Below are 13,184 nucleotides of genomic sequence, written 5' to 3' on the forward strand. Positions count from 1 at the left end.
TTCATAACCATCACTTGGACCAAGTAAAAATCAGCTCTGTTCGCAGGTGGGAACGATCTCAATCAAAAGTACTTCTCTACCCTTTACTACCGGTTTGCCACATGTAGTATTCTAGGTTAGGACTCTAAACTAATTTGCCACGTAGAATGTGGAAAATTCCTAGGTCGGTAGGTACCTCACTAAAAATCTGGATTATCATATCAAATCTGATGAAAGAAAAAGAGCACCTGAAATCGCTTCAATAGCAATGAAAATGTCGTATATTAGAAGGCAAAACAAATCCAATATTGACAGCCTGTCAACACTCAACATTCAGTCAAAACATTAGATTCACCCAAAAAGCACTTCTCGGACGAGTTAAAAAACGGCTTTTCAAGAGTTGTAATAGGGTTTCCCCATAGAAAGGACAAATTTTACTAATCTAACACATTTTCTACTTTCTTTCTGAAACAATTGAAAGCATCCAAAAATAGAACCTACCAAGATCCACTTGATCTCACTTCCATCGACCATGGGGTATAAATATGGTACATTGCAAGCACCCGGCAGTTTTACACTGAAGATTTTTGACGAGATCACAACCAACCACATGAATATTTTCACCATCATTTACATCCATCCAGTTAGGAAAAGGAAAGAAAAGTGATTGCTTGTCGTCGATGCTCACCTGTTCATACTGCCTATTAAGAGACGATCCACATTTCCCATCACCTCATGCGGACATGCGTACTCTTAATTCACTGACTCTTCGGTTTCTGGATTCCCACGTAAGGGAAGAACCCCATGAAGTGGGCGACCTTTGGGGCCCAGCCCCGTTGCTGAGCACGACAGAACATCAAAAATGTGTTTGCAAAGTAAGAGTTAAAACCCATTAGGACGTGCCATAATGCATGACCCTGTGGGTTAATATACCAGTGGGATATCTCTTCACACAAATAGCGATCACACAGCCAACACAAAGTCCCCAAAAACAAGGTTCCCACATAAAGCTTCGCAAGACGCTTGGCTGAGACATCTTCAATGTGGATGTAATACTTGTACATCCGAGGGATGCAGAGCAGACAGAGGATCCCATAATGCAACTTGAAACCAATGCCAAAACGCACTTGTGAATGGACAATAGCAAAGGCAGCACCATAAAGGAACAGAAAGGTAGGCATTGTACTCCTATAGTGCCAATCCGGTGAGTAGAGGATGTAGATGTAGAGGAGCATTTCCCAGACCATTGGAGTTTCATCACTTTGCTGTTGGCTGTTAATAGATCCCAAATGTCATTATGTACATTACAATTGTAAAATAATGAACAGAACAGCAAAGAATGGTTCAGTAAAAGATCATGCTCTTAACCTAACAGATTTAAATGAAAGGGCACTAGGGACGATTATAATCTATCCTCCCACCTTGATGAAGGTTCCACAAAAAAAAAAAATGAACATGTCGAGGCTATGCAAGGCAACTTTCTATTATGCATGCAACTTGTTCAAATTTATTTTAAACTGCAAACTAATATTCCTCCACCAATCACTAAGGTTGACCATTGACACATTCAGACTTGTTTCTTTAAGTCACTTCTAAAACATACATAAAAGGGCCATTTCCCAATGATGGTCCTAGCTACTTTGGGTCTTGGGAGGGGTACACTGCTGTGATATTTTAGGTCCATAGATCATTTCATAATTCTTATGAACTTCTTTGGCCTTCCCCTTGTTTTTTCTTTGAAGCCTTCCATTTACACCAAGTCAGGCGCAGTCTATCATCTATGCATGTAGCTTGTAGAGAGACTGGGCCGAATGGGCCCTAGTATCTATTCTTTTATTTATGTAGTGTGTTATTTATTTTGTTTGTTAATGGGCCTGCCTTTATGGGCCTGTTACTTCTTTTTATAAGTTTATTTTAAGTTCTTGCTTAGCTGACCACCCACTTAAGGGCATACTTGTAATTAACTAAGAAAAAGAAGATTAACAAAAGGATTAGCAAGGGGAGAGAGAAGATTATCAAACTCCTCTTCCTCTTTCTCTTCTTTTCTCCGTCTTCTGTTCTGCTGTCTTCTACCTTCCACTTTCTTCTCTATTTTTAATCAAGTTTATATCAGTTTTAGAGGACTGATTTACTTCTTGGTATCAGAGTAGGTTTTTCCCTTCTCTTTCTTTCTTTTCTCTTTTTCCCATACACCCTTTGATTAGGAGAGTGTATGGAGAGATAAGTTCCCTATAGATTAAAGGATCTTTTGCCTAGTTAGTAGAGGGTTTGCTGCTGATGGGTTTCTTGCTCCCATATCTGGCAAAGGGGATATCAAGACCTCTGACATCCTTGTTTTATCCTCTGTCCTTCATGTCCCCAAACCTAATACCAATCTTTTATCTGTTAGCAACTTGACTAAATCCATAAATTGTAACACAACCTTTTTTCCTACCCATTGTGTTTTCTAGGACCTGAAATCTTAGAGGACGATTGGGAGTGGCCATGAGGCGAATGGAATATACTTGCTAGACACACTTGATAGGAGTCTTGGACCACCTGATGTAGTAGCTTTGGAGTTTGTTTTGTTAGAGTTTATTGATAGAGTCATGTTATGTCATTTCCGGTTTATCATTTGCCTTTTTTCTGCTTTGAGTTATTTGTTTCCCAATATGTTTAAGGGAGTGTCTTTATCGAGTCTTCATTGTGAGTGTTGTGAACTTGCAAAGCATTGTAGATATTATTATTCAATAAGCAATAAAAGATCTATTTGTCATTTTCATATTGTGCACTCTAATGTGTGAGGGTCATATCATTTGCCTACTATGGTGGGTTACAAGTACTTTATTCTTTTTATTGATAATTATTCTCGTTACACTTGGATTTATCTCATGAGATCTCGGGATGAAGTACCAACTATTGTGCGAAAATTTCATGAACTTATCCTTGCCCAGTTTAACACCCGGATCAAAATATTCCATTCTGATAATGCTAAAGAATATTTTGAGAAGAACCTTTCATCCTACTTTGAAACTTTTGGGGTTATTCATCAAAATTCTTGTTCCTACACTCCATAGCAGAATGGAGTGGCGGAAAGAAAGAACCACCATGTGGTTGAGGTTGCTAGATGCCTCCTTTTTGCATCTCATGTTCCTATTAAATTTTGAGGAGATGTTGTCCTTACTGCTACCTTTTTTATTAATCACATACCTTCCCGGGTTCAAGGTTTCAAAACCCCATTTAGCCTTTTCTCTTCAAATGAGAATCTCTTTTCTCTTATTGTCCGAGTTTTTGGGTGCACTTGCTATGTAAATGTTCATAACCATCAAAGACCCAAATTTGAACCTAAGGCACATAAGTGTATTTTTCTAAGACATGCCTCCACGCAAAAGGGATATTGCTATTTTGATCCGATTCGTGGCACTCGCTTTGTTTCTCGGGATGTCACATTTGTCGAGTCTACTCCTTTCTTTAGTATTTCTCCTAAGGGGGAGCAATCTGAGGAACCTTTTTCTATGTCTCTAGTTGTTCCTCTTCTAGTTCCTTTTGAGTCCTCTATTGAGTTACCTCTCCTCCCACTGTGTCTACCTCAAGTATTCCTACTCCCCCTCCTCCACCTACTCCTATAGTACCCTCACTTCCTGTTCTCCAAAGGTGGTACCAAAGACAGTTTCTAGTATAGGCAAGTTGTTTCCACTCTTGCAATAGAGCCTCTTGCACCTCCTATCATTACTGAGGTAACAGGTCAACGTTCCTCTGACCCACCTACTTCCTTTCCAGACCTTGATCTTCCTATTGCCCTTTGCAAAGGCAAGTGGAAGCGTACAACACATTGCATCTCTAAACACTTGTCCTATAGCCTTCTATCTCCTACCTATTACTCTTATCTTGCCTCTATATCTTCCCATATGATTCCCAGGTCTGTACCAAAAGCCCTATCTAAACCTGAATGGAGGGATGCTATGATAACTGAATTGGATGCTTTGCAATAAGAACCATACCTGGGATATCGTGGATTTGCCTGAAGGGAAGGAACCAGTAGATTGTAAATGGGTATTCACCATCAAATATCATTTTGATGGCACTATTGAGAGGTTTACGGCCCGATTGGTTGCTAAAGGTTACACTCAAATGTATGGTATTGATTACCTTGAGACTTTTTCTCCTGTGGCCAAGATGACCTCAGTTGGGTTTTGTTGTCTCTAGCTACTACTTTTGATTGGCCTCTCCACCAGTTTGATGTTAAAAATGCCTTATTGAATGGAGACCTACATGATAGGTCTATATGTCTTTGCCTCCGGGGGTGTATGGAAAGGAAATGCAAGAGAAGGTGTGTAAATTGCAAAAGTCCATTTATGGTCTCAAACAGTCTCCTCGGGCCTAGCTTGAGAGATTCAGAGCTGCTCGTCTCCTTGAGTTACACATAAACTCCATTTGACCATACTTTGTTTCTGAAAAGAAGTAACTCTTTAGTGACTTTTCTGATTGTTTATGTTGACGACATTGTGGTCACAGGTAATGACACTCAGGAGGTGAGTAAACTCAAAAGATTTCTTAACTCTAAATTTGAGATCAAGGATTTAGGAGATATCAGGTATTTCTTAGGAATTGAAGTTGCTAGATCTAAGGATTGTATCTTCATTTCTCAACACAAGTATGTTCTTGACCTCCTTGCAGAGACTGGTAAACTTGGTGTTAAACTGGCTTCCACCCCTATAGATCACAATCATAAGCTTTCTGCTATTGGTGGCGAACGTTTGCCTAATAGGGGAGTGTTTCAGAGACTACTTAGGAAATTGTTATATCCCTACATGACTCCACTAAGTATTTCCTATGTAGTGAGTGTTATTAGTCAATTTATGCATTCTCCTAGAGATACACATTTAGTTGCTGCATAATGAGTTTTGTGTTACTTGAAAGGTGTTCTATTTGCCAAATATGAACACATGAAACTGGAGGTATACACTGATGCTGATTGGACTGGATGTATTGATGATAGGAGATCCCCTTCGGGATCTTGTGCTATGGTGGCAAGGAACATTGTCTCATGGAGGAGTAAGAAACAATTTGTAGTTACTAGATCCTCTGTTGAAGCAAAGTACAAGGCAATGGCACATGGAGTGTCAAAATTACTGTGGCTACAATCACTTTTAGAAGAGTTGGGAGTTGACTATGAAAATCCAATGATGCTCTATTGTGAAAACTGGGTAGCTATCAACATTGCACATAATCATGTTCAACATGACAACTAAGAACATAGAGATTGATAGACATTTTATACGGGAAAGAGTTGCTTTAGGGGAGGTTTGCTTGCCATTTATCTCTTCAGAAGAGCAGTTGGATGATATTTTGACCAAGGGTGTTCCAAGAGGGAAGCTGACACACTATATAAGCATGCTGGGCATGATTGACATCTATGCTCAGCTTGAGGGGGAGTGTAGAGAGACTGGGCTGAATGGGCCCTAGTATCTATTCTTTTATTTATGTAGTGTATTATTTATTTTCTTTGTTAATGGGCCTGTTACTTCTTTTTATAAGTTTATTTTAAGTTCTTGCTTAGCTGACCGCCCACTTAAGGGCATACTTGTAATTAACTTAGAAAATGAAGATTAACAAAAGGATTAGTGAGGGGAGAGAAGAGATTATCAAACTCTTCTTCTTCTTCCTCTTCTTTTCTCCATCTTCTTCTATTCTGTTGTCTTCTACCTTTCTTCCACTTTCTTCTCTATTTTTAATCAAGTTTGTATCAGCTTTAGAAGACTGATTTACTTCTTAGCTAAATTATCTCAGTCAACTTTCCCTCATCCCGTCAACTATTGGGGCTAGTTCTAAACCATTCCTAATGGGCTCATTTCTAACGTTATCCTCCATAGCAAGCTAGCCTTGTCACTCATCCATGTCAGCATCCTCATCACCTATACCCATATTCTAGGCATGTTTATCTATTTATTTGATAAGTAACTTGACATCAATAATAATGCGTATATCCCTTTGTTTGACCCTTCCCTACAAAGGGTCAAAACTTTTGTATCCTAACCATTTCAGAAAGAAGAATATGTATTCTACATTTCTACACATGATGTTTCTTAATTGCCCAACATTTAGAAGCTTGAACTATAAAGAAAATGAAACAAGAAAAAAAAAATTTTGTCAAGTTTCAAGCTTTTGCATCATTGTTACCTTTTAAAGATTTTCTTTCCTTTTTCTTGGTCTTTTCAAACAAGAAATGGACTCAAAGTTCAAAATACCAATTTGTTGTCAAAGCTCAATAGATCAAAGAAAAAAAGATACAAATGGACTTGAGTCAATACATGAAACCAAGCATGCTTGCTCAACCACCAAAATCCCTTACATATAAATCATCTTTGTAAGGCATAGAATCAAGAACAGGATATCATTTAGAAATATGTTTCTTAAAAGGCATTGTTGAACAAGAGAAGAGAGGAGGAAGAGAGGAAGAGAAGAGAAGAGAGGAGAGGCGAGAGGACTGAATGCCTCAAAAGAATACTTCAGGCGAAAGAAGCAGTTGTTATTTATACTATACTGGTCGTACAACATAAAAGAATGGAAAATTACAGAAATACCCCTGCAGTACTAAACCTGTGTACAACATCTATCAGCACTCCCCCTCAAGTTGGGGAAAAGATATCAATCATGCCCAACTTGTCACAGAGATCATGATGTCTGGAATAGTTTAGCCCTTTTGTAAAGATGTCTGCCAGTTGGTCTTCAAAGCTGACATAGGGAGTACATACTTCACCTGTGATGACTTTCTCTCTGATAAAATGCTTGTCAACTTCGATGTGCTTCGTTCTATCATGTAGCATCGGGTTAGCAGCAATAACTTATAGCTACTTTGTTATCACAGAATAGAGTTATGGGTTTGTCCACTGGGAAACCCAACTCACTCAACAGATTCTTTATCCACATACCTTTAGCTACTCCGTGGGTCATTGCACGGTATTCAGCTTCAGCACTAGATCTAGCCACCACGGTTTGTTTTTAAATCCTCCAAGTAACGAGGTTCCCTCCTACAAAGGTACAGTAACCACTAGTAGACTTTCTGTCACTTTGAGATCCAGCCCAATCCACATCTATATAAACTTCAACTCTCAAATGCCCGTGCCTTTGAAATAACAAGCCAGCACCAAGAAACTTCTTAAGATATCGTAGTATCCTCTCTGCTGCTTCAAGATGAGTGGACCTAGGTGCATGCATGAACTGACTGAGGACACCAACAGTATATGCAATGTCTGGACGGGTCATAGAGAGATATAACAATCTCCGTACAAGCCTCTGAAATTGTTTCACATCTTTAAGAGGTTCACCCTGGCTGTCACTTAATTTACGGTTAGGGTCAATGGGAGAGTCAATTGGCTTAACCGCCATCTTTCCAGTGTCCTGAAGCAAATCTGGGGCATATTTCCTTTTGGAGATAAAGATACCCTTTTTTGATCGAGCAACTTCAATTCCAAGGAAGTATTTGGCAGGTCCTAGATCCTTCACTTCAAACTGAGTGGCAAGGAAACCCTTCAACCTTTGAATTTCATCCTTCCAGTCACCGATAACAATTATGTCATCCACATATACTATTAAGGAAGCCATTTTATCTTCTCCCCTTTTCACAAACAGTGTGTGATCTGATTGACATTGCTTGTATCCCTATTGCTGAACCAAGGAAAGTCACTTTCTTTTCTGTTTTTCTTTTCTTTTCTTTTCTTTTTCCACTTTCTTTGCAACCAAAAACTTAAAGAACAAAGATAGAAAGAAAACAAAACAAAACAAACATGCACAGGATATAGGGTCAGGTTACAAAACACAACCATAAGGAACAAAAGATTAGCCAGCCCAAATTTTACTTTCTCTTCAATTGCTTTTCTAACTAACCCTAATGAAGAAAATTATGAGCAAGGAGCCCCAAATAAATTAGGAAGTAAAGATGACCAGAAGGAAGATGACAATTACATTAAAACCATTGAATCTAACTTAGAGATTTAAATTAGAAAAATAAAATAACATTTTAAAAAACTTGGTCTAAGGACCATTTTATCATGCTGGGAAAGAAGTTAATAAAAAGGAAAACCAGTAAGAGATGGCATAGCAGAAAGAAACTTACACATGCTGTAGTGTTGCATGGAATAACATGCTCCCAATGGCAAGTATCATATTAGATATGTGAAGTACACTAAATCTCTTCTCAAATCGTTGTCTCAAGGCATTTATAAGCCCAATGAGTGCCAAAAGAATGGTTGGAATATTTGATATAGTGTTATAGAATTCTGCAATGTAGGAAGAATGGACATAATTTTTCTCACACCAGTCTGTGGTGGATGTAACAGGACCCCAGAAGCTTGATACTTTAGTTGACATTCTCAAATGTATATACTCTGAAGTTGACAAATACAAATACTCTGCCTGCAGAAAACAATGTAAAGTCATTGCTTGCATCACCAACTAATAACTTTGTATTGCTATCACTCAATAAATGGAAAAAACAATTACAAAAAAGACCAACCTTAGAGTTCAAACAATACAAACTTGACAGTACAAAGTAGTAAAACACAAAAATGATAAAAGTGGTATATCAATGCATCTTTTCTATTATACTAATCAACAGATAAAAACAAACAATACCAACCTTAGAGTTCCAGTCTTTATCCCAACTATTTGGGGTCGGAAAGTAGTAATTTGTGTGTAATAATTAAGGAAAATAGCCTTAACTACATTAATACGGAGGACTTGTTTAACACATCGGACCATTTTACAAGTACAATCCCCTCCCAACTTGTGGAGATAGTTTCTGGTTTGACAAATGAACTTGTCCAAACTCCAAATGTAGTGTACCCGGTACCATTTTGAGAGCAGATGAAGATGAGACATCAGGCATGCACTAGCATCCACGGAGGAACCTAAGCACCTTGACGCTTAATATTTAGGTTTGCCCTTGGATTAAAGGAAAAAAAAAGCCATTACCCAATGTTGGTCCCAGTATATCTGGGGTGTTGGGAGGGTGGACTGGATATAGTCGCTGTTATCAGACTCAAACCTGCATTCTCATGGTTATCAAACCAAGGTTTTACCATTACACCAAGCAATAGCCCCTAGGTTTGCCCCAAGATAGAAACCTGAAAGTCACTTTCCTTTTTTTTGGAAGGGGGTGTATATACAGAGATAGTGATGGCTGAATTGTAATTTTGCTTTCTTGTTGTACCATTACTTTTCTATTCTTTTTACCTTGTACATTACTTAGTGTATTACAAGGACAGAAGTGTCCTTTTACATCTTTTAATATAAATGGCGTCTTCTTGGTGCGGTTTGCACATTAGACACAACCCCCAAATCTGCTGTGTTCTCTCTTGTACGAACTGCACTAACATGGTATCAGAGCAGCTTTAGTGTGGAAATTAGTTTGGTGAACCAAGACTAACAATCAAGTTACTGTTCACGGTTACCATTCACGTTACTGTTCACGCAAGGTCTATTCATGTGGGGTTCATTTTATTTGGATTTGATCTCAGACTTTGTTCTCTTATATTCAGCATCAAGTTGGGTCTATTTCTCAACCTATTTGGACTGGCATATCCTTCTTTCTTGGACTGTTCTGATGAAGACAAGAAATCTGAATTTTCTGGACTGGGATGCCACTCAGGTCGGTTTTTCGGGGTTTTCTTTCAAAAAGTTGATCCGTTTGCTCTAAAAATTTAGATCTGGTGTCGCCCTAGGCTGTTCCTACAGCCATAGAAATTTGGTGAAGATTGGAGTTGGTTTGCTAGGGTTTTGATCCCTCCCTTTGTTTGGTTCGTCTGTGAACCTTCCGGTTTTGGACTGTGAACATATTTCTTTTTCTATTTTCAGACTGTTAGAGACTATTTTCTTCATCTTTTCCCTTACTATGGCATCTGAAAGAGGTGATGTTCTTCCTATTAAGATAAATGGAACCAACTATGCCTATGCAATAGCTAGAAGTGGAAGGTGACTCCAAACTGGTAATCGGCTGGATGAAAGGAAGAAAGTTAGGTGCATGGACTTACAGGCAACCGTTAAGGGAAATATTGTACTTAGCAAAGGAGTTAAGGGTATAGTTTAAGTGGGTAAGATCAGAAAATGGAATCGTCGATGCTCTAGCAAAGCAAGGAGTAAATAGGGGGGCTTTAATTTGGGCTTGCTTGTAAACTGTTTATGACTTGGTCTCTTTAGCTATCCTTTGGGTGGTGACAGCTGTACCTTTTTAATCTTCTTAATGAAAGTTACCGTTTCCTATAAAAAAAAGGGAACCAACTATGCCTTATGGAAGCTCCATTTTTAGTTTTATGTTAAGGCAAGGGGTTGTGGGGCTATATTGATGGATCCACAACTGTGCCTGAGTGACTGATGCAAAAGGGCTGTAGGCTTGGAAGATTAATAATGCCCATATTGCATCCTGAATTCTAAGTTTAGTCACTACTGATGTTGCTATCCCTACGAGGGATCTCCAGACAGCCAAGGAGATGTATGATATCTCGAAAAGCTTTATCAACAGTCCAACATCTCACGACAATATCCGATTGAAACTAAGTTATTTCCTACAGCCAGGGTGAAAGAAAAATTCAAGAATATTATGCGGGGTTCATCAATCTTTGGGAAGAGTATGAGCTTATTCACATGGGTGAAATGTCCTCAACTTCCTGTATCAAAACTTTGAAGGAACATTTTGACAAAAGGAAAGTAATGCACTTTTTCATACATCTCTGACCTGAGTATGAAGTAATAAGATCAAGCATTTTATGTAGAGACACTGTACCATAACTTGATACTATTTTGGGTGAATTACTCAGAGAGGAAACCAGGATAATCACTTCAAGAATGATATAGTAGAGGTTGTATTTTTAGAAACAGGTAAGTCCAAACCAAAGGACTTATCCAGTGTGCAGTGTTACAAGTGCAAAAAATTTGGTCATGTGATATCCCATTGTAAGAAAAAAATACGCACTTACTACAAGAAATTTGGTCACATTATTACTGAATGCCCCACAAGATCACCTAAAGGAAACCAATCTAGTGGGAAAAAGAGACATCACAAGGCATATCAAACCTCGGTTGAGGGATCAGATGATACATCATCCTCCACATCTCAGACCAAAAATGACACTGCAAATGTTATGACTAAAGAAAAGATTCGGAAGTTGATGTCCTTGGAAATCTCCTCTGCATTTTCTGCTTTTGGTTTGTCTAGTAAGTATGCCTACTATTGTGCCTCTCTTAGTCATCTCTAGATAATAGATTCTAGTGCTTCCAGTCATATGATGGGAGCTACATGTGATCAGCCATCCTATCCTCTTCCTTCTAGCAAACACATTGTTACAGCCAATGGTGAGCAACTTGATATTTCTAGCTGTAATTATCTCACCTTATCTACCTCTTGCTCTTCCCCTATCAAGTTACCACAGACGTTATTTATTCCTAGACTTGCAATAAATTTAATACCAGCTGGTCTAACTTGTTGAACATGGTCACACTGTCACCTTCTCACCTAATGGTTGTTTGATACAGGACCAACACACTAGAGAGCTGAAGGGGGAGTAGCGTAGACCAGGATGGCTATTCACTCTAGAATTTGAGAAGAGACCTACTTCTCTAGCAACTAGTTCTTGTTTACTTTCTACTACTTCCTTATCTTGTAATAATGATTGGAATATTTGGCATCGTTAGTTCGGCAATCCTTTTGCAAAGAAACTTGATTTACTTATTTCATCTGAATGTTTACCATTATCTTCTTCTGTTTCTTGTTGTCAGTCCATTAAGCATGATGATCAACGTGACCCACTGGGTGAAAACATCGTTATTCAACACACAGCAACAGTTGACATCATTAGAGGATGGCAGAATATCGGGGCCTCATAGACTACCAGGGGTGGCATAGTGTTTGGTTTCTCTTGTATAGATATATTCATTACTTTTTTTTGATAAATATATATTCATTATTTTTTATAATCAATAAAATTCATTGTTACTAATCACGAGAGAGAGAGAGAGAGAGCCTCACCCACAACAAGAAACAATATCAACATTGGTCAATCACCTCCAGCTCCTAACATCAGCAAAGAAACTGATAGGCATTGGCATAAGACTGATGTAATCCAAAGCTGGATTGCAAGACTAGTAACAAATTTAAGGAAAACTGGATTTGTTTGTGAATGGCTTTCAAAGCTGAAGATTAATTTGTGGCTGGAATAAATTTAAATGAGGAAGAATTGAATGCAAAAGTGGAACCCTTAGGTTGCCCTATTTCAGCTTGGTCAATTACCTAGGTATGCCTTTGGGAGAGAACCCTTGAAAAAGTAGGTTCTAGGCACCAATAGTAGAAAGATGTGCTAAACGACTGGCAGCATGGAAGAGAAATTATCTCCCTAGGAGGAAGAATAATGTTAATAAAATCCACATTAGAAAACTTACCAGTCAACTACCTCTCAATCTTTAGGACGCCATAGAGGGAGGTGCTGAAAGTAGAGAAAATTATGAGAAACTTTGTGTGCATAGGTAATATATGGAAGAAGAATTTGGCCTTGTTGGGTAAGTGGTTGCGGAGATGGCCATTGGAGAGGGAAAAACTATGGCACGAAAGGAGAAAGTATACATGGGCAAGAAAGTAATGGTTGGGATGCTGGTGTATCTTAGCAGGCTACTTTCACTTCTCCATAGAAATCCATACATGGAATTCTTGTTCAGTTTCTAAGCCTTACTAGGTAAGATGCATGTACTAGAGATAAGGTTTAGTTATGGGAAATTAGTAATTCTACTCTTAAAGACCTCCTTTCCCTCTTTGTATTCCCTTGTTTAAAAATGAACCTGTCCGATGATTTGCCTCCTTCACCTTGACTACTATTAGTTGTGACTTGGGATTTAGAAGAAACCCAAGGGATCATGAGTTTGATCAGGTTGCTTTGCTCGTGAAACTGTCCAATGATTAGTTTGGACCCTTCCTTACCTGACTTTAGGGTATGGATGCCTCACCTCAAAGGTGTTTTCTCTTGTGCTTCCTTCTCTTCTTCATGCTCAGCCTCCTCTCGCTCTTCTTTCCCTTCTAAAGAAGTCTAGTCCAAACCCCACCCACCCAAGGTTAGTGCTCTTTGCTAGGAAGCCTCTCATGAAAAGTTAATTACATTGAACACTTTGCGAAAAAGAAGGCCTCTTTTTGCTTATCCCCTAATTGGTGTACCCTTTGTAAAGCTATTGGTGAGAGCTGTTAC

At 38.7% G+C, this 13,184-nt stretch overlaps 1 protein-coding gene across 7 annotated transcripts in view; it reads right to left on the bottom strand.

Moving 5' to 3' along the window:
• Window positions 1-242: 242 nt before the first annotated feature.
• Window positions 243-13,184, bottom strand: part of LOC148872657 (alkaline ceramidase-like) — a 39,858-nt gene continuing 26,916 nt past the window's right edge. For all 7 annotated transcript variants that reach the window (XM_088970563.1, XM_088970564.1, XM_088970568.1 and 4 more), the window contains 2 exons: window positions 8,075-8,373; window positions 243-1,251 (listed from right to left, as the gene is read on the bottom strand). In XM_088970563.1, coding sequence (XP_088826689.1) covers window positions 738-1,251; window positions 8,075-8,328 — 768 coding nt within the window. In that variant the 5' untranslated portion in view covers window positions 8,329-8,373 and the 3' untranslated portion in view covers window positions 243-737. The remainder of the gene's footprint in view (window positions 1,252-8,074; window positions 8,374-13,184) is intronic.

The sequence above is a fragment of the Nelumbo lutea genome, chromosome 2, assembly GCF_056320005.1.
Source record: "Nelumbo lutea isolate HS-2025 chromosome 2, American lotus-T2T, whole genome shotgun sequence".
Classification (NCBI taxonomy): Eukaryota; Viridiplantae; Streptophyta; class Magnoliopsida; order Proteales; family Nelumbonaceae; genus Nelumbo; species Nelumbo lutea.